Below are 22979 nucleotides of genomic sequence, written 5' to 3'. Positions count from 1 at the left end.
AATGGACTTGCCTCATTAAGTCGATCTTTCTCTACACCCTAGCTATGACTAACCGTCTCCGCATGCTTTGTCTGTATAGCGCAGAAGAAACAATTCTTTTCACTGTTTCCCAATACGTGACAATAATAAATCAAAAAGCCACAATCACCACCACCAAGGCAACCAAATGCAACACATAATAGGAACACCACAACCTCCAAGTGGTCCTACAAACGGCATATCATTTTGACTTGCAACTATCACACCTTCCCTGTTACTGAGTCAGAATCCTGGAGCACCCTATCTGCCAGCATCGTTGGAACATCTTCACCACATGGACTGCAGCTGACCATCGCCTTCAAAAGCAGCAAGACTTGAAAAGAACTGCTGGTCTTGCCAGTGACACCCACATTAATTTATTTGCGCAAGGGATAGTGAAGAAAAAGCAAACTCTTGCTTTCACCAATGATAGAGGCATGAATTTTCATTGACAGCACTGGAGTTCTCCTTCCCTCTCCTCTCCCAAAGTGCTTGCCTAGTGCAACTAACACATTTTGGCCTGGAGGATCCTTACAAACCTGAATCCGCAGCAGTAGTCTCCGGTTAGCCTGTTCCAGTTTCTTTTGCCTGTTTTCTAACTCCCGGACACGGTGCTGTTCTTTCTGGAGCCACTTGATGTACTCCACAGATGCTTTCAAAATGGTACCTTTGTTCCAACGCACATCACTGCAGAGCAAAAGGTCATCTTTTAATAAAAGTCTGCCTCAGCAGAATTTTATCAAAAAAGGAGAAATTTATTCAAATTAATATTAAAAGCTAGGAAATTGCTGAACAGTTACTTTAAAAGTCAAAACAAAAATGACAACATAAAGAGGGTATTGGATTCTCGGTTAAGTGCGAGTTCGGAGACGGCAATAGGATATGCATTTAATATTTGCACCTAATTCACCAATCAATGAAACACATAACAACTGGTCTTAACCCACAACCTCAGTCATTTATAGGATGGCATCATTTCAGACTGGATGCCAATTCATAAGAACTAAGAAGTTTAGTCCATCAAATCCATCAGACTGGAGATTAGCATCCTATGCAGTCTGGTTTGAAACCAGTTATTCATAGAATCCCAGGCCCCATTCCTGCAACCACATGCATTTACTCTGCTAATCCCCCTGACACCAAGGGGCAATTTATCATGGCCTATCAACCTAACCTGCACATCTTTGGCATGTGGAAAGGATGCACATGTTTTTAAATATACTACCAAACATTTGCCTCAGTGCCTTTGTCCCAATTTTAATTACTTGGGTTAAAGTGAGTTATTCACAATGAATTCTGTTGCATCAATCCTATTCTTTAATACCAACAACAAGTTTCTGAAAATAGAATCTGGGATCTTCCACATAGCCTAGGCTGTTATGTTAACTGGTTCCTGTCACAATGGATTTTACAGCTGTTAATGTTCATTTCTAAAGCATTTAAATCCAGAAGGATAACTTGCTTACAAGTTCAGAAGTATACTTTAGGGTTGTTTTTCCACTGTGCAAGTCATCAATTCAGGTTTCCACAGAAATGCAACTGAAACCCAAACATTAAGAGTTTGATCTATATGCATCTTTACTTACGGATCATTGGACTTTGGAATTAAGGTACCAAGCTCTTTGATACGATAATTGATGTTGAATCTTCGTCTTCGTTCAACTGTTAAATAACAAGAGTTAAACTAATCACACAAGGTAGTTAAATTCAATGAAATCTGAATATAGTCTGGTGGAACAACTACTTCTCGATTAGCTTTCTTTTCATACTTACTCAAGTTGTGATTATCTTTCTTTTGCCTTTCTTTGACAAGTGCACGTGTTTCAGCATCTGCAGCAGTTAATGAGGGTTTGGTTAGTTTCAAGTAACCATGAGCTCCATTTTAAATTAAACGGATTCAACCATATGCATTGATAGACTATTGAAATGGCGGGCACAAGTCTATGATAGTCATTCATAAACACATCCTGGTAAACCATCTTTGCAAGCAATTTCCAAATAAGTCCCCATTCCTGAATTACTTAATTTATTCCACTAGAACTTCCCCGAAATGAAATTAGATTTTCTTATATACAGCCCCCACCCACAAGAATATCCAGAGAGAAATAGTATTTGTCACCACAGCAACTAATCTTAATCCAGTTAACCAGCAAAAGCTACTCAAGTGCGCAATTGTGAATTTTCATAATAAGCCAGTGTTCGAAGTAAATCACAATCTGAAAGACTGCTATATTGATTTAAATATTGAAGGGAGGAGTTTACTCAGCTTCCTAAATTCATTAGGCTTTAATAGAGCATGATGTTAATTAAAATGTCAGACAGAGGGTCTTATTCTTGGTTACGGAAAGTGGTTAAAACACCAGCTGAAACCATCTTTTCATGTTGAATTGGTGGAATGTGATAGAAGTCTTTTTGTTCTTTAATAGATTAAGTTTTTCGCTTTCCCTAGGACTACAGGCAAACAGATTCCAAAATGGATGGGATTTCCCCTGCCTGCAATTTCTGAGGGTAATAGAATTGTACAAATGTGTCACAAACCAGAAAAAAATCTATTCTTTTTAAGAGCACAATTAATGGAGTACTTTTTTTTCATAAAAGCGATATTGGAAGTGACAAAGGCATAGGTCCAGTGGATGTGGTTTATTTAGACTTTCGACAAGATTTCACAAAACAGGCTACTATTGTAAAGTTAAAGCACATGGGATTGCAGGTAATGTCTTGAGATGGATAGAAAGCTGGTTAGCAGATAGGAAGCAAAGAGCATAAATGGGTCTTTTTCTGATTGGCAGTCAGTGACTAGTGGGGTTCTGCAGGGATCTGTGCTAGGACCCAACTATTCACATTATATATTAGTGATTTGGAAGAGGGAACTGAGTGTATTATCTCCAAATTTGTAGATGATATGAAGTTGGATGGAAGAGTGAGCTGCAAGGAGGATGCAGAGATGTTTCAGCATGATTTGGACAGGCAGAGTTTGTGGGCATCTCCATGGCAGATGTAGTGTGGATAAATGTGAGGTTATCCACTTAGGTAGCAATAATAGGAAGACAAATTATTATTGGGCAGCACAGTGGCAAGCACTGCTGCCTCACAGCGCCAGGGACCAGAGTTCGATTCCCTGCTTGGGTCACCGTCTATGTGGAGTTTGCACATTCTCCCCATGTCTGCGTGGGTTTCCTCTGGGTGCTTCAGTTTCCTCCCACAAATGTGCAGGTTAGGTTGACTGGCCTTGCTAAATTGCCACTTAGTATCGGGGGACTAGCAGGGTAAATATGTGGGGTACGAGGATAGGGGCTGGGAGGGATCGTGGCTGGTGCAGATTTCATGGGCCGAATGGCCTCTTTCTGCACTGTACTTGAATGAGGGGTGGATACTCAGACCTTGAGTCCTCGTGCATCAGTCGCTGAAAGTAAATGCACAGATACAGCAGGCAGTAAAGGCAGCAATAGCTTTGACAAAAGGTAATCGGGACTCAAAACATCAGCTCTTTTCTCTCCTTATAGATGCTGCCGGACCTGCTGAGATTTTCCAGCATTTCCTCTTTTGGTTTCAGATTCTAGCATCCGCAGTAATTTGCTTTTATCCAAGGTGAATGCTATGTTGGCCTTCATAGCAAGAGGATTTGATTATAGAGATAGGGATGTTCTGCTGCAATAGTATAAGATGTTGGTGAGGCCACAACTGGAATACTGGCAGTTTTAGTGTCCTTATCTAAGGAAGGATGTCCTTGCTATAGAGGGAGTACAGCGAAGGTTTACCAGGCTGATTCCTGGGATGGCAGGTCTGTCATATGAGGAGAGACTAAGTCGGTTGGGATTATATTCACTGGAGTTTAGAAGAGAGAGAGGGCATCTCATAGAAATTTATAAAATTCTAACAGGGTTAGACAGAATAGATTTAGAAAGATGTTCCCAATGGTGGGAGTGTCCAGAACTAGGGGTCATAGTTTGAGGATAAGGGCTAAACCTTTTAGAACCGAGGTGAGGAGAAATTTCTTCACCCAGTGGGTGGTGAGTCTGGGGAATTCACTACCACCAAAAAGTAGTGAGGCCAAAACGTCTGACTTCAAGAAATTAGATGTAGCTCTCGGGGCTAAAGGGATCAAGGGATCAGGGGAGGGAAATCAGGATATTGAATTCAATCATCAGCCATGATCAAGATGAACAGCAAAGCAGGCTCAAAGGGCCAAATGGCCTACTCCTGCTTCTAGTTTTTATGTTTCCAGGTCCATTGTACAGACACGAATAATCATAGGATCATAGAGTGAGGCCATTCGGGCCATCAAATCGGCACCTAGAGAGCATCTTACCCAGGCCCACCCCCCTGCAATGCACGCATTTAGAGTCATTAGCCTCATTCACTCCGAAACTGGAAAATCCCACCCAAAGGTCAATGGACCTTCCCATAGTCCGCCCCTCACCCGCTGCAACGAGAGAGTGCGTGAGACGGTGAAATTCACCCCATAAAGTCACACCATGCAGAAAAGGCCCCTCGGCCTATTGAGTGTACCGACAATAACTACCACTAAAGGTGCGCTGATCCCATTTTCCTGCACTTGTCCCATATCCTGGCAGAGATATAGAATACAAAAGTAGGGATACAATGATGAAACAGGAGACCATAACTAAAGTATTGTGTGCAGTTCTGGTCAGAGGTGCAACAATATATGAGAGAGTCGATGTAAAGCTCTTCAACATCTGAAAAATGTTGTCAGGAAAGAAATTATGCGGAGGCATAAAAAATCCTTTGGGAGGTGCTGAGACAAAAACAGGAGTAAAAGGCTACATTTGATTTCAATGCTGTCAGCCAGTACGGATGAGGAAAGGTTTGATGTTCTATTATAAACATATCCCAGTAAGCTACCTTTGCAAACAATAAGTCCCCATTCTTGAATTACTTAAATTATTCCAGTAGAACTTATCTGAAATGCAATTAGATATTCTAATTACCGTCCCACTCAAAGTATCCAGAGAAAAATAATATTCATCTCCAAACCTATTCCAGCTATGTCTGGAAACAAATAAAGTTCAAAGAAACAGCTGATTATGATGGAGATAAGAAGATGGAAACAGACCAAAAGAGAACAGGAATAATCTATTAGAATCAAGTTTTTGTCTTCATTGTGTCGAGAAGCACAAGTATTGTCAGAACAAGTCCCAGTTGTGGAATGGCATACAAGGCATTAGGTGCCTTTATATGGCACAGTGGTTAACACTGCTCCCTCAGTGCCAGGGACCCAGGTTCAATTCCAGCCTCATGATTGTGTGTGGAGTTTGCATGGGTTTTCTCCAGGTGCTCTTCCCACAGTCAAAAGATGCGTGGGTTAGGCACAATGGCTATGCTAAATTGCTCTTAGTGTCAGGGGAATTAACAGGATAAATACGCAGGATTACGCAGATAGGGCCTGGGTAGGATTATTGTCGGTGCAGGTTCAGTGGGCCAAATGGCCTCTGTCTGGACTGTAGTGATTCTATGATACCACAACTGTCAGCAGTGCAGAAGCATTGTCTGCTCTCCACCAACACCAAGTTGTAGCATCAGATTCTGACCTTCCGGACAGAGTGTGGGAGCCCCTAAGGATTGTAGTCTGACATTCAACTTCACAGCTGTCAAACCAGATGCAAAAAGAACTGAGAACGTTAAGTTGGGAGGGGCACCATCCCTTGATACTCCCTAACAGATTTTATATTAAGCTGCAGTTAATGCAATTATTTTTTGAAAAGGGAATTAGGAATCTAAAATATACAAATTCTGAGAAGAGAAACTCTACATTCATGCACGCGGAGAGTTCTTTATTAACAAAATTCCATGTTTCACCAGGCAATTTAAATAGGACATGGCTTGGCTGAAAGCTAAACAGCAGCTATTGGTCTCAGAACTGAAATACAAAACGTATCATTCAAAGGGCTTGAACATCAGTGAATTAAAAATTGCTAGGGAAAGGAAGTGGTTGTCAAAGATGCTTCTTGGAGTCACCTTTTCCAACAAACAATAGTGGAGTTCCAATTTCAATCATTGGAAATAAAAAGATGAAGGTCAATAAAGAGGTGAAGCCAGATGTTTAAAAAAAAAGAGGCAGCCAGTGTTTACTTTTGCTAAAGACAAGAAACTATCCTTAAAGAAATTCTTTCATTATCCTATTCTAAAGCATGAACAAAGGGATGAATCTTTGCCAGTAAACTCGTTATTAAAAGATATGTATAACAGTGATACGTATAATAGCTTAGTTATGTGTTTTAAATTTGCAAAAAGTAGACAAATTATCACAATGGTACTCCTGAAACCCAGCATTAGGATTCTTTTACATCACAAACATCTCATACATTGAGATTTAAGCCAAAGTGAGAAATAATTGGAGTATCCTTTGCAGACATAATCTCAATTGATTTACAACCATTACAAGCATCAGTCCAAGAAAAACCCTGATGTCCATATCCAGGACATGTGCTGCCCGACCATAACAAGAATTGATCCCACCTGTATAGATATTGTGGATAGGACAGTACTTTTGAAAATAGTGCAGCTAGTTTATTTCCCTCAGATGTACCAGCCCAATTATTCCTAATGGTACCTAATACTAACAGCCATGTGCTCCCTAAAGCATATTTGGAATACACTTTCAAAAAACAAAAAATAAGATGCATTTGCATTAATTTAAGCAGATTACTATCAGAGCTACCTTTTGTCCCATCAGAAGTTTTCCAGATGGAATCTAAAACAAAGTCAAAAGGCTTGACCACAATGATCACACAAGAGTTTCCAATGCACTATTGATTGATACAACACTTACTTCCAGGCTGTGTAGCTGTAATTTCTCTTTTCACTGGAAGATTAGTAGAGCAAGAAGTACCAGTGAGTCCAATAGTAGTCGCAGTCATTCCCTGTTCTCCAAAAACATCTAGAATACTGCTGGACAATGGCATCTGATAAAGCAAGAGGAAAAGAATAAAAAAGGCAAGAATTCAAAGCTTTGAAAATAGTGTCAAGGTGTTGCTATCTGACACTTTAAGAGTATAGATCTACATTTACATTTATCTGTCACTGCTGTGAAAACATGCTTAGAATTTCCTTTAGTTTGAAAACAGTGGAGCCCTAGAAATTAGTAAATATCATGCTGAAAGCAATTACTTCAATTGCCATCTATTCAATAGTTTTTAGCAGCTTAAAAAATAATCAACTGCACCTTAACTTAATTGAAAACAATCACAGGTGAAGCCAACTATTTAAACTCCATGCTTTTATGCAATTTATGAGGTAAGCATCTCTTATGCATCAATCAATCAATTAACTATTGTGATGGATCGATGGCACTTATTCCACATAAAAAGAATGAGATGTGCTATGTAGAAGAGCTACTCAGCAGGCAAAATGAATGCTATAGAATGCAATGGACAAATAATACACCACCTCTTTCAAATGCAAATATGAATGTGTCTTTCACTTAAATTTAGGAGGATTTATAACACAGAAGGCACCTATTTGAAAAAGAGTTATCCAGTTTCATCCCACTTTCAAGCTCTTGGTATGTAGCTCTGTAGGCTACTGCACTTCAAGTGGCTATCTTCTCGTATCTGGTTACCTGAGTTACTTTTATACTTAAAGTTCTGATTTTATTCATTATTCACTAATCTCAAGTCAGAGTTACAATTTAAATGGCTATTGTTATTATAATTGTTGGAACTAAAAGGTTGGCAGAATGTTGTGATGTATAAAATTATGAAAGGCGTAGATAAGAAGAAACCTGCCCCCTTGGTGGAGGGATCAGTGACCAGTGAGCTTAGATTTAAAATAAGGGGCTGGAGATTTAGAGAGGGTGCGCTGATCAACTTTTTCACCCAAAGGGTGGCGAGAGTCTGGAACTCCCTGCTGAAAGGGTGGTGGAGGCAAAGACTCTCGTAATATTTAAGAAGTATTCAGATGTGCACTTGCAATGCCATGGTAGACAAGGCTATAGGCCAAGTGCTAGAAAATGGGATTAAAATAGTTGGGCAGTTTGTCTTTGACTGGCACAGATACAATGGGCTGAAGGGCCTTTCTCTGTGCTGTATACCTCTGTCTCTGTAACTCCATTTGCAGACATGCACTGTGAGGTCTAGAATAAGCAATTTATTAATCCTAGGTTCCATGAAATTGGGTCCTTTGCTTAATTTGTAATGAGTATGCAAAGTTGATATTTATGCATTTATGTGACATCAGACAAGTTGTTACATGCCATGTGCAGCTGTTTAGATATTTGTAAGATGCTCTGTGTGTCCAACACTGTCCCCTCTGATAAATTTTGTTCGTGTTACTTGTATTCAGTTGCACTGAAAGCTCAGCTATGTCACACATCCTTTCTCTCTCAAACAGGTTAGTAGTGAGTAGAAGTCCATAAGTATCTCTAATATAAACTATCCAGTTAGTGAAATGAATGACAACACCTTGCTGGACATTGTTGGAAGCAATAAGAAATCTCACAACACCAGGTTAAAATCCAAAAGGTTTATTTGGAATCATGAGCTTTCAGAGGGCATGATTCTGTGCCCAGCCTAGTCCAGCGCTGGCATCTCCGTATCATTGTTGGATGTGAATAGTTAAAAACCAATATCAGCTATGTATGATGAAAGATTACATATTTTGGAATAAAGTAACTTAATCATATTGCATGATAAACCTCAGAGTTCAGGTGAAGGCCATCCCAGTGGTACAGCTGCCTCTTTCTCCAGTCTTGGTGCCAGTGTCCCATGGATCAAAACCCATTTCTCCCATACCAATCTCTGAGTCATACACTCAAATCTCTGATCTTATTTACCCTATGTCAAGTTGCTCATGGCCCTGGTAATATTCCAAAAATCATTGCCTTTGTAGTTCTACTTTTTAATTTGGTTCCTAGCTACTCATACTGACTCAGCAGAATGGCTTTCTTCATCCAATTTTGTCATTAACATGCATGTGAACCACTACAATTGGATAATCCCCATCTCATTCCATGTTCCTCTCCAGCTCTGAGGAGTTGTCCTTAACCCTAGCACCAGGCAGAAAAAAAGTCTTGCGCACTCAGCTGCAGAATCACATCCCTTTTTGCTTCCCCCAACTTGAATGTCCAAACAGATCGCAAGAACCTTGAGCCTGTTGGACAATTGCAAGGGCTGAGGCTCCTGCATTGCCAACTTTTGGATCCCCATACTCCCCTCTCCGAAAGTCACATTCTCCGATTACTGGTCATAAACCAAATCTGAAGTACCCAATCAAAGGGGTGTGGCTGTCTCCTGGAGCAAAGATCTTTTTTAAAAATTCATTCATGGGATGTAGAACAGCCCATCCCAAATTCACCTGGAGAAGGTGGTGGTGAACCTTCTTGAACAGCAGCAGTCCATGTGGTGTAGGTACACCCACAGTGCTGTTAGGGAGGGACTTCCAGGATTTTGACCCAGCACCGGTGAGCAAATTGCAATAGAGTTTCAAGTCAGGATGATGTGTAGCTTGGAGAGGAACTTGCAGTGGTGGTGTTCCCATGTATCTACTGTCCTAATCATAGAATCCTACAGTGCAGAAGGAGGCCTTTTAGGTAGGTTTGGAAGGTGCTGTCTCAGGGTCTTTGAATTGCTGCAGTGCATCTTGTGGATGGTATATATGCTGCAACTATGCATCGGTGGTGGTGGGAGTGAATGTTTGTTGCTGGGGTATCATCAATCAGGCTGCTTGGTCCCAGATGGTGTCCAGCTTCTTGTGTTGTTGGAACTGCACTCATCCAAGCAACGGAGAATATTCCTTCACATTTCTGATTTGCGCCTTCTGGATGGTGAACAGGCTTTGGGGAGTCAGGAGATGAGTTATTCGCCGTAGGATTCCTAGCCTCTAACCTGGTTCTGTGGCTAGGCGACTTCAGTTTTTGGTCAATGGTAATGTCCAGGATGTTGATGGTGAGGGTTTCAGCAATAAAGCCACTGAATGTCGAAGGGCAATGTTTAGATTCTCCCTTGTTGAAGATGGCCGTTGCCTGGCACTCGCTGGCACCAATCTTACTTGTCAGCCAACACTTGGATATTGTCCAGGTTTTGCTGCATTTGGACATGGACTGCTTCAGTATCTGAGGAGTTGAGAATGGTGCAGTGCAACCATCAGTGAATATTTCCACTTCTGACCTTATGAAGGAAGGAAGGAAGGTCATTGATGAAGCAGCTGAAAATGATTGGGCCTTAGACAAGACTCTGAGGAACTCCTACAGTGGTATTCTGGAACCAGAGGTGGATTTACAGTTCGTGGGGCGCTGCACTTACCCCCCCTTGCCTGACATCACGTTCCCCACAGTCTTGAACACCCCCTGTCACAATTTCCCATTCTCACAGCTTCACCCACCTCGTTCGCCTGGGGCCTTTAAGGCAGCCTCCTGCCTCACTTATCATCTCCTTGTGGCTAAGGCTTGATTTGGGGCTTTGTGTCTCATGCCTCACTGTTGCTGACCTACTGTGGGTCAATTCTCAAACCTCCTTGTCTGCTCAGTGGTTGACCTCACCTTGGGGTGGCTTGATTTTGGTGCCTCAATGTTCCTGGCTTGCCCTGGGTTGAGTTGCCTGTTGACCTCTCCTGCTGCTCCTCCTCAACAACTGACCTCACCTCCCTGGTGGTTTTCGGCACCTCTGTTGTTGGTCTGTTCTGGGTCGAGTCATGAACCTACTTTCCTTTCACAAAGTAAAATCTCATCAGCCTCTGCCTCGTGCCCCCCCCCCCCCCCCTCACCTAATCGCCTCTCCATGCGTCGTGCACACGCACCTCAATTAATCATTAGTATGGTTCAAATCAGTGTTTTCCCGCTCTTTTCAGCAAATGCAAAATAATCAGACTCTGATTGGAAGCTCAGTGCACTGTCCAGTGTGAGGCCCCCCTTCCCACCCCCACGCCTGCATTGGTGAGTGCACTGTGCCCAGGACCATTGTATTTCATTGTAAATCTACCTCTGGAACTGAGATGGTTGACCTTCAACAACCACAACCATCTTACCTTGTAATAAGTATGACTCCAACCAGTGGAGAATTTTCCCCTGATTCCCATTGACTCGAGTTTTGCTCAGGCTCCTTGATGCTACACTCAGTCAAATGTTGCCTTGATGTCAAGGGCAGTCATACTCGCCTCACCTCTGAAGTTCAGCCTTTTTGTCCATGTTTGAACCAAGGCTGCAAACAAGTCAGGAGCTGGGTCTCCACATAACTTTCCCCTACACTAATGCACCACTGTGTCCAAATCTTGGACTCTACCCCATCAAATCTGAGCCAAAGTTCCTCATGCCGCTGGCACTTATTGTAGATGTGCTTTCCCTTGGCATCACACAGGTATCCACTAGACCCACGTTCTTCAGTTGCAACACCTCACCTATCCTGCCATCTTGATTTTGTTTGTATTTGACTAATTAGATTTGCAGTTAAGAAAAGCACTTCATGATTATCCATTTGTTCAGAACTGATTGAAGCAACTATCCAAACATTTAGCCAATTCATGTTGTGTAGAACCAGTCATATATAAGTTAGGGTATAAAGGGACATCATTTTCGTGTGTCTTGTGCAACCCATATGTACAGGATTCAATCTCACAACTCATTGTGTCCCTACATTGTGACAAAGTGGAAGGATTCCTTCACATTCGCGAAGACCATTCAGGACTTGCATACCATCAGAGATGCCTTGTCCCGTGTGCTCATTTGACACTGCTAGCCAATTCAACAATGTACTGCCCAAGGAAATCATAGATATTTACTCTGCATCACGATATCATGGTAATCTAGACCTGGAACTTTGTTTCTGCATTAGCGCACAAACCGGCATCATCTGGATACTGAAGCTCTGTGATTGAGGTTGGACTGGATCAAAGGTCACGGTGGTTGGATAGTTTACTGTCTCTTGGTGGCTGTTGGAGGATTTGCTAGAGGAGAGGTGCAGTCTTGCAGAAAGGAAGGTGTAGAAGAGGGTTGCTGCAGTGACACAGCCTTGTTTGACCCCAAGTAGATAGTGACCAGGAAAGGAAACGCTGACTCTCCTCTCTGTAGCATCTGAGATAATTCAGTTGATTCATGGCACAGGGGTTAGCACTGTTGCCTCACAGCACCAGGGACCCAGGTTTGATTCCCGGCTTGGGTCACTGTCTGTGCAGAGTCTGCATGTTGTCCCTCTGTCTGCATGGGATTCCTCCCACAGTCCAAAAGATCTATAAGTTAGAATTATAGAATCCCGACAGGGCAGAAGGAGGCCATTCGGCCCATTGAGTCTGCACCGACCACAATCCTATCCAGGCCCTATCCGCATAGCCCCATGCATTTACCCTACTAGTCCCCCTGACACTAGGGTCAATTTACCATGGCCAATCAACCTAACCCATACATCTTTGGAGTGTGGGGGGGAAACTGGAGCACCCAGAGGAAACCCACGCAGACATGGGGAGAATGTGCAGAATCCACACAGACAGTGACCCAAGTCGGGAATCGAACCCGGGTCCCTGGCGCTGTGAGGCAGCAGTGCTAACCACTGTGCCACCATGCTGGCCCTGGCGCATTAGCTATGTTAAATTCTCTCTGTGTACCCAAACAGGCGCCAGGGTGTGATTTTCACAATAACTTCATTGCAATGTTAATGTAAGCCTACTTGTGACACTAATAAAAAAAACTTTGAAGTTTAAAACAATATAAATCCTGAACAAAGCTGTATTGTCCAGGTATGAATGGATGAATACAGTTCTCTATGGACTCCAAATTCTTTCAAGATTTTTATTCATCCCATTGGCAACTTATGAAGCCACTATTGCTTTCCCTCCAAGAGCACTTGGAGAAATTTCTAGTCACTTATGGTGCATTTATTTAGGAGTTATTAATGAGGTTTTACTGCATAGCTTCAAATTAGAGTTCATACAAACAGAGAAAGGAGTGATCTTGCATTCAAATCACACCTTCACAGTCTCAGGACATTCCAAAATGTTTTACTGCCTTATGAAATACCTTTGAACTGTAGTCCCTATAATTTGCATATGGCAGATTTGCACAGACAGCAATGAAATAAGTGAACAAATAATCTGTTTTAATGATGTAGTTTGAGAAATAAATGTTAGCTGGGACCCGGTAGAAATCTTCCACTCTCCTTTGCATGATGCCACACTGATTAACATTTCATCTGAAAGATGTCATTTTCAACAGTGCAGCACTCATAGAATCATAAGGAGGCCATTCAGCCCATCGAGTCTGCATTGACAACAATCCCACCCTACCCCCGCAACCCAAGTTTTACCCTGCTAGTCCTGCTGACACTAAAGGGCAATTTAGCATAGTGAATCAACTTAACCCGCACATCTTCGGACTGTGGGAGGAAACCAGAGCACCTGGAGGAAACCCACGCAGACAAGAGGAGAATGTGCAAACTCAAACTCCACACAGACAGTCACCTGAGGCCAGAATTGAACCTGGATGCCTGATGCTGAGAGACAGCAGTGCCAACCATGGTGCTAACTCCCTCCATGCTGCAATGGAGTGCCAACCTATTTGATCAAATCTCTAGACTTGTATCCACAGCCTCAAGAGTCAGAGGTGGGAGGGTTACCATTGAGACCAGATTGACGAGGCTAAGAATTCTATTATGGTATAATTAGGGAGAATAGATTTTATATCAGCAATGGTGTGGAATTAAGTCCCTTAACGTATTCCTTTTACTTGAAGTCACACCTAAGAAAAGCGTTGTACTTAACACAGCACTGTTTGTAACCTCATGATGTCCCAAAGAACCTTCCAGCTACTAAAGTTGCTTTCTGAAAGGCAGACACTGTTGAAAACACAGCAGACAAACCACACACAAGTGAGCTCCCACAAAGAGCGATGAGGTAATGACATCTTTCCTCCCACATCTTTCGGACTGTGGGAGGAAACCGGAGCACCCGGTGGAAACCCACGCAGACATGGGGAGAATGTGCAGTGACCCAAGGCTGGAATTGAACCCGGATCCCTGGCGCTGTAAAGTTATATTGCTGAACAACAAAGGTTGGGCAGTGGTGGGGACAACTCTCCTGGCTCTTCTTTGAATAATGACATGGGTGCTTTTAGACTTGCTCTCGTATATTTTGATTTATCCAGCTTCTAATGTTTATCTTTCACTTGTGAAAGCTCTCGAAATGTTGCAATGCCTGTCCATTATTTCCACATTGTTTCACCATTTCCAATAAGTAAGGCTGGCGTGATATGGGGAATTTACTGAGGAAGAAACATTGAATTAAAGTGCCAAATTCCATTCCACTTTAAACTCTACGTTTAACCCCATGTAAAGTAGTCAAATCGCAAAAAATAATGGAGGAATTTTGAACCTACACCAAATTGAATTTGTAACAATACTGCAGACTGACTAATGCAGCTTTGAAAGATTGCCTCCGCAAAATGTCACGTTTCAGTATTAGAGACAGCACGGTGGCATAGTGGTTAGCATTGCTGCCTCACAGCACCAGGGACCCGGGTTTAATTCCCAGCTCGGGTCACTGTCTGTGCAGAGTCTGCATGTCCTCTGTGTCTGCGTGGGTTTCCACTGGGTGCTGTGGTTTCCTCCCACAGTCCAAAAGACGAACATTGGCCATGCTAAATTCTCCCTCAGTGTAACCGAACAGGCGCCAGAGTGAGGCGACTCGGGGATTTTCACAGTAACTTCATTGCAGTGTTAATATCAGCCTACTTGTGACATTAATAAATAAACTTTAGAAAACTTTAAGACAGCTTTTCTACACGGGAAAAATAATGTTGAATTTAGCTAATACTTTAAGGAACCTGCACAAAGGGTAAAATATTGCAGTGACACATTTAAATATGAATGTCTATTATAAACTAAATGTTCTTACTGTCAATCATTTTAACTTTGCCTTTAGAAAATGCTCAGATTTGGATTGTTTTGAAAAATGTCAAAAAAGAATGAAAATTCAAATAACATAACCACTTACTCATTCTATGTTATAGTCAGTGATTAAAGTCATTGCAAAACTAGTAATTATTACATCACATAAGGCATGACATTGCGCTCTCCCTTTTATACTTCGTTACTTTATAATCTATTGATAACCTTTGAAAGTTGAAAGGCCTCACAGCAGAGAAGAACATCTAAACTGCATTTGAAACATTGTACCATGCTAACACATTGACTAAAAATGTTGCATTGCTATTTTTGCATTACCCTGCAGTACATTGCCCTTAGAATTATGGCAATTGTATTGCCTGATGTCCTTTTTAAAAAGGCAAATAACATTGTTCAAACATGCTGCTTTGTGGACTCATTTTGAAGGCAGCTTCTAAAAATACAGTGGCCTAAATTCCTTGTTTGCGGCTGGTATTTTCTGGTGCCACTGAAAGTGAATTGAATTTTGTATGGAACACCAAATTTTCCGTCCTCGCCTGCCATGGATGAGACCGGAGAATCCCGTTTGGTTGGCTTAAGGAAAATTATCAGTAAATTTTTACTACTATGTTAAAGGAGAAATATCGAAAGCTGCACAATGCCAAGAATATTCTAAATTTGCACCATTATTTGAATAAGCAAAGCCATTGTAAGTTTGCTACTCCTTTACTTCATAGAAATCCTACAGTGCAGAAGGAGGCCATTTAGCCCATCGTGTCTGCACTGACAACAATCCCATCCATGCCCTATCCCCGTAATCCCAACTATTTATCCCGCTAATCCCTCTAACCGATGCATTCCGGGACACTATCTACCTAACCTGCACATCTTTGGACTGTGGGAGGACACCGGGGCAGCTGGAGGAAACCCACACAGACATGGGGAGAATGTGCAAATTCCACACAGACAATGACCCACGCCAGGAATTGAACCCTGGATCCCAGTGCCAACCACTAGGCCACCGTGCCGCCTTCTGATGCACAAATGCTGATGCTGCTGCCCTTTCAGGAATTTGCATTTAGTATAGCGGTTCTGTACTGAGGTAATGTACTCCATTATGGTTTTCTCAGGTAAGATATTTTGCTTTTGCACACATTTCTCAATAAAATATTTCCCAAATCTACTGACGATTAGAAGTCTAGTCCAAACAGCAAGAACATCTCTTTCTTACCAATTTTATTTTCTGTGGCTCTATCAACTCCACAATAGCAATTGTTTTGTTCTTTTCCTTCATTTTAACTTTCCTTCTTTCTTGGAGCGACGATGTGAGCAGAAGTTAAAGCACATGTGCTGAACATCAATTCACATAAACAAGTGAACTCTGGCTCCTTGGACTTTAACACTAGTCTGATATAGAATTTATTAAGAGTAAAATCGTTCTCCTGCAGGCTGGTTCAGCTCTTTGATGTTGCATCAAGCAGCGCAATTGTTAATGTTTGCCGGCTTGCAAGAAACTATTTAAACAAATGTTAAACAACAGCGCGATAAATCAATAGAGCTGTGCTTCACTGTCAGATATTTGAAAGGGAAATCCCAATTTGGATATTAGAGATTTTACTTTCCAGGACTTGTCATGAATAAGTTGCCTTTATCGTTAATTTTCTCTTTTTGTTTCTGGAAATATTAATTCCGAGCTGCATTCAGCGTAGTAAGTACCAACAGTAATTTTGGCTGTCATACTTGGAATTCAAAGTTTTTCGCAGTAACTTCATTGCAGTGTTAACGTAAACCGACTTGTGACACTAATAAGCAAAACCTTTGTCGTCCATTGCAACTGACAAAGTAATAATAGTTTCAGGATTTTCGGGATTGCGTTTGATTTGATAAGCGATATATTCATTGCGCAATTTAGACATGCAAAAACATAAGGGTGATATTAGTGTTTGTTGTGCCCATTTTTCAGGTGTAAAATGGGTGCAAAACACAGCCTAGATTGTGATTACACTGAAATATTAATTCTGATTCTCTCTCCACCGATACTGCCAACGTATTTTCAGCATTTTTCTATTTTTAACTATCATTATACAAATTGGTGTCTGGTAGTACAGAAGTTGAGCATTGCCGAAAAAAAAGGACCTTTTTTGTTGAAGCATTTTGTTTTGTAACTGATGCAAGAACATCTTCTTCTCTGCTGCCATCAGACTTTTGAATGGACCTACCATATGTTAAGCTGATCTTTCTCTACACCCTAGCTATGACTGTAACATCATATTCTGCACCCCCTCCTTTCCTTCTCCCCAATGTACTCACTGAATGGTATGTTCTGTCTCTATAGTGTGCAAGAAACAATACTTTTCACTGTATCCCAATACATGTGATAATAAATTGAATCAAATGCAGTCATCAGGAGACTTTGCACGAATACCAGTATCAGGGCAAACAACAAATTTGTGCTTTGAGAAGAAAATGTTGATTTGTTGTCAAGTGGGGACTTTTATTGGGAGAGGCATTACAATGGAGATTGCATCAGTTGATGGTGACTGGCAGTTAACTGCCAACCATTGTTTGAAATGTAAACCAGGCAACTTGGTTCTGATTGGGCAAGGCATTGCCCTGGCATTGGTATTCCTGCAAAGTTCTTTCAGCAACATTTATTAGACTGGTTTATTTCTAGTAACAGATTCAATTATTCTACATGGAATGGAAGGAAGACTAATGGATCTGTTTACATAGTTTCCCTGGTTCTGAGCATTGCACAAATTTCTATCTTACTCTCTCTGCACTCTAGGATCAATAACATTCATTGCCAAAGATTAATTTCCTTTGAACTATTCCAGACTGAGTCAGTCTTCCAATTAATTTTCATTAAAGGCTGAAGATGTGTAGGTTAGGCTGATTGGTCATGATTAATTGCCCCTTAGTGTCAGGGGGAACTAGGAGGGTAAATATGTGGGGTTACGGGGATAGGACCTGGGTCGGATTGTTGTCAGTGTAGGCTCAATGGGCCAAATGGCCTCCTTCTGTACTGTAGGTCCTATGATTTTGTTTATCAGGCGTCTATTTGGGGAAGACATCTTATTCAATCAAGAATAAGCTTGGGAATACTCACTTCCCTTTTGATACTTTTGGCATTGGTAGCCACTAGAGAGCAAAAAACATCATCCAAAGTTATTGCTTCTCATCCCTCGCCAATAGCTTCTTCTGCAAGGGTTGTGTCTCAAAGACAGTACTGTGCTCAGCTATGACATCCCTTATCGTAATATAAGGCACCATTAGGCCTCTCGAGCCTGCTCCACCATTCAATAAGATCATGGCTGATCTGGTTGTGGTTTCAGCTTTGCTGACTGATCCCCATAACCCTTGACTCCCTTGTCTAACAAAAACCTGTCTAACTCTGCCTTGAATAAATTCAATGACCCAGCCTCCACTATTTTCTGGAGAAGGGAGTTCCGCAGACCAACAACCCTTTGGGAGAAAAAATTCTCCTCATCTCAGTCTTAAAGGGCAGAATATGTCCCCTGGTTTTAGTACCCCAATAGAGGAAACATCTTCCAGATATCCACCCTATCAAGTTCCCTCGGGGTCATATGTTTCAATAAAATCATCTGTCATTCTTCTAAACTCCACTGGGTATAGGCCTGCTCAACCTCTCTTCATACATGTGATAACTCTCAGGACATACGTGGGAATCCCTGATTGACCTCCCAGTAGGACTCATAGAATATGGGTTCCCATGGTATTGGTAATTACCTAAACAGGTGGAACTCGTGTCCCAAGTCATTTATAAGGCGGGCCCCTGAGCAGGTCCAATATCTTATTGTCCTGGACGGGACGTCTGTCCATGTACCACAAGTTTGTGGTTTAACATTTCCTTCATTATGTGGGTTTCTTCCGGATGCTCCGGTTTCCTCCCACATTCCAAAGATGTGCGGGTTAGGTTGATTGACCTTGCTAAGTTCATGCCGCTTAGTGGCAGGTGGATTAGCTGGGTAAATACGTGGGGTTAGGAGGATCGGGCCTAGGTGGGGTTGTTGTTGGTGCATCTTGATGGGCCGAATGGTCTCCTTCTGCACTGTAGAGATTCTATTTTTCTATGATTAAAATAAAACACCATTCCTTTGCAGTTGGCTTACTGAGTCATCACAGTAAGGCAACACTTTTATCCAAGAAATAAGTCAAGTGAACTTCCTCTGAACTGCTTCTAAAGCAATTATACCTTTTTTAAAATAAGGAGACCAAAATAATACACAGTAGTGGTCACAGAATCTATTGTCACTTTCTGTTACAGAACACGCATGAACAATAGACTATGGCAACATTGCAGTGAGCAATCAGAATCCTTCAGCACCCACAGTGGAGTCAGGGTAAAGATTCGTAGTGACATTTGAAAAAAATAAATCAAATGCCCTGTTTGGACTCATCAAATTACAGCATAAACATGCTCTTCTGGCCAAGTGATTTTTGGAATCAGAGTTTTATTTTACTATTGTCATTGTAAAACGTGCTAAGTGATCATAGCAGCACTGTTAGGTTGAAATCTGCAACCTGAACGTTTGGATAGAAAGTAATCTAATGTTGATGACATACAACAGTATGTTTAATTCAACTCCCCCTCCACCCCCCCCCTTCCTTCCTTGTCTGCCACATAGAAACAGAATCAAGTATTCAATTTACGTGAGAGTCGGAAGGTGTTATGTGGCATGGACAGCTCTGCAAACACTTTTTATGACATCACAGAGGAAGCTAAATCCTCCCTTAAAATTAATACCAAAATTATAGGTTTTTTGATAAAGAACTTCTTGTACATGTTTAGAAACAGGCACAATATCATAGTGATTTAGTCTTCTCCAGCACAATAATAGAATTTGTTTTTTATTCATTCGTGCATCGCTGGCTGGTCAGCATTTATTGCCCATCCCTAATTGCCTGAGGGCATTTGAGAGTCAACCACTTTGCTGTGGCTCTGGAGTCACATGTAGGCCAGACCAGGTAGGGATGACAGATTTCCTTCCCTAAAGGGCATTAGTGAACCAGATGGGTTTTCACGACAATCGACAATGGTCATCAGTAGATTCTTTCTTCCAGATTTTTTTTTATTGAATTCAAATTCCACCATCTGCTGTGGCAGGATTCAAAACATTAGCTGAGTTTCTCGCTTAATAGTCTAGCGATAATACCACTAGGTCACTGCCTCCCCTAGATGATGTAATTCTGGTGCATATTAAAGCAACTAATATGCAACAGGATGTAAAAAATGCTTTAGCCTAAACATTAAACAACATATTCAAGACATCCATGAGTCCAAAAGATGCGCTGGTTAGGTGCATTGGTCATGCTAAATTCTCCCTCAGTGTGCCCGAACAGGCGCCGGAGTGTGGCGACTAGGGGATTTTCGCAGTAACTTAATTGCAGTGTTAATGTAAGCCTACTTGTGACGCTAATAAATAAATTAGAGTTTAAGTGGAATCATAGAACTACAGCATGCTTAGTAGTTCTAAGGTTCCAGAACACAGAAAGAGACCATTCAGCCCATCATGGAGTTGCTTCTCCATCTGTTCATGATTACTTCAGCTACTTTCCTTGTCATGAAAGAAATGCCATGGTGAATGGTAAGAATAAATGTTTTCACCCATTTTAAGTGATATAGAAGAAAAGAACAAAACATTTGGAGTAGACCCAACATTGGATCCTTAATCCTCCCCACACCCTTCTCCAGTACCCCAAAATCTACCGGCTGCTAAAGATGCCTCCCTTGCCACAAGGAGTACTTACTGTGTTATTGATGAGAGAGTGTGGCTCCATACAGCTGAGAGAATCTTCATTGAAGCAGCTCGATTCCAAACTGATTATATCATCGATGACATCATCCATCTAAAAACAACATGTGTTGTGCAGGTGAAGATGACATTTCCAGCGTAAAGCGCCCTCAATTTCATTTTAAATGCAAATCAGAAAGGGAATGGGCTATGAGCTGTGATACCTCACAGATCCTGAATGGTCATTGCATTGCCCATGTCTTTAATCATAGTGATGAGAGAGTGCAGACAGGAAACCCATGTTGGCATGACTATTACAACTTACATATACAGTATTTTCACTTAAAAGCATAGCTTTTAGAAATGGGAACAAAACACAGCTCCATTAAATACTCGCACATCCAGGGTTGAGTATGCACAGTAAGAAGTCTCACAACACCAGGAGACCTCTTACTGTGCCCACCCCAGTCCAACACCAGCATCTCCACATCCGGGTTAAATGTGTGTTTGGGTAGAAACTCAAAACAATTACGTTGTTAATGTGTTGCAGTTTTTGTATTTATGACATTGATTCGAGAAATTAAAAAATATATATTTTGTGGTCATGAGGTACCGCCATTGAATGACTGGATAGCCTTGGTTTGCAAGTTATTGTCCACTAACTTTGTAGGGATATTGCATCAATGTTAAGTCTATAAAGTTCATGTTGATCACAGTTGACTTGTGTGCATTATCAATCAACTGCAAGTCGTCTGTCAGTCCCAAATGTTCCAACTTGCCAATTGAAGAGTTGGCATCTTCTTTCTTTTTGTTTGTTTGGTGCAATGAATGCTGTCCACTTGTTAAGCAGAGACTCTTAAGCTCCATACACCCATCAAAGTAGATGGAGTGTTGATGGGTCAGCACCTTACTAGACAAACTGACCAACTTGAGATGGCCAATAGCTGACCAGTGGGACACATTGTTATTTCCCACTGTCAGGGACAGCCCATAGGATCCATTCTCAATGCCAATCAAGTCCATAACTGCTGCTGTCTCTTGTGTTCTGTTAACACTTTGCAGCGATACTGGAGTGTTGTCTCCAGGATACAAGCTTGGGAAAATTTTATTTTGGACTACCTAACATCAGGGTTCTCACCAGTTGCATCTAAAGGAACACACAGAACTATGTTTTGCACTGGCTTGGTTGCAGGAGCTGCTGACAATATGACCTCCTTAGACATCAGTCCACCTATGAGCTCTGCTCCAGGTATTTTGTCAAGGTTTACTCCCTTAACCTTCAACTCTGCTGATGTACCCACAAGGCACTGGAACTATTCACTCATCACTGGGAGATTGGTTCACGTGTGCCTGGGTGTGTCCACTTGCCAGTGGGCCTGCATGTTGCATGTCTAGGGGGCCAATCATTCTCCGAGTTCCTCTGAATCTTTAGCCTGGGCTGCAAGGAGCTAAGCATTGTTGTTCATTCACTTGCCATTGACAAAGCTCCAGATGCTAATGCTATACTGCATGGAGCATGGGAAACCAGCACTCCTGCAGCATTTGCTAGTGGGAGGGAGCAATGCTCCAGGATATGTGGAATGCAAAGATTGTGACTCCGGAAAAGAACGGGGGCAACTGTAGTGATTGCTACAATTATCAAGGCACCTCCCTACTGAGTGAGCATCACAGGAAACATACATTAACTTTGGCAGGAGGCAGATGTTGGCTGAAACGCATGAATCTTGAGTCCCAATGTGTTTCAGAACTGGAAGATCTACAATTGATCTTCTCAGTATGGGAGCTGCAGGAGAAATTCCATGAACAAAAGAGACCACTATATTTGCCTCCACTGATCTCATCGAGGTACTTAACCATGTGAGCAGAGGTGGTCTATTTAAGCTGCTGGAGAAAATTGGCTGGCTGCCAAAGCCGCTTTCCATTACATTATGGGTACAATCGCTATGAGGGGGCAACATCGCAACCCTTTGAAATTTGCAGTGGAGTCAAAAAGGGTTGTGTTCTGGCACCAACACTCTTTTGCACATTCTTCTCTTTGCTGCTTTCCTATTCAAGGTCATCTACGAAAGGTGTCAACTTGCAAACCAGAACCAATGGTGAACTACTTGAGGTTGAAACCAACAAGCGTATTGCAAAAACTCCAGCTGTTATGTGCAAGCTGAGTAAGAGAATGTGGAACAACATCAACCTGATTGAGAACACCAGACTGCACATCTACCAAGCCTGCATCCTCAGTACATTCCCCTACAGTGGTGAGACCTGGGCAATGGCAGTAAAAATTGCTGAATTGTTATCACATTTGCAGTCTTGGATGTATCGTTGGCATCTCTTGACAGAATAAGGCCACGGAGGTCCCTAGAGTGTGCTAATTTCATTGCTCAGC

General features: G+C 41.8%; 1 protein-coding gene across 1 annotated transcript in view; it reads right to left on the bottom strand.

Annotated features, from left to right (window-relative positions):
- The window catches only part of tfec (transcription factor EC), an 81451-nt gene that overhangs the window by 9985 nt on the left and 48487 nt on the right, over positions 1–22979 (bottom strand). The window contains exons 3-7 of the mRNA XM_078221169.1: positions 20613–20711; positions 6809–6941; positions 1792–1848; positions 1605–1680; positions 558–705 (exon numbers count right to left, since the gene is read on the bottom strand). Coding sequence (XP_078077295.1) covers positions 558–705; positions 1605–1680; positions 1792–1848; positions 6809–6941; positions 20613–20711 — 513 coding nt within the window. The remainder of the gene's footprint in view (positions 1–557; positions 706–1604; positions 1681–1791; positions 1849–6808; positions 6942–20612; positions 20712–22979) is intronic.

The sequence above is a fragment of the Mustelus asterias genome, chromosome 9 (genome assembly GCF_964213995.1).
Source record: "Mustelus asterias chromosome 9, sMusAst1.hap1.1, whole genome shotgun sequence".
Classification (NCBI taxonomy): Eukaryota; Metazoa; Chordata; class Chondrichthyes; order Carcharhiniformes; family Triakidae; genus Mustelus; species Mustelus asterias.
Note: the sequence above shows the minus strand (reverse complement) of the source record. Positions and strands in the feature narration are given on the sequence as shown.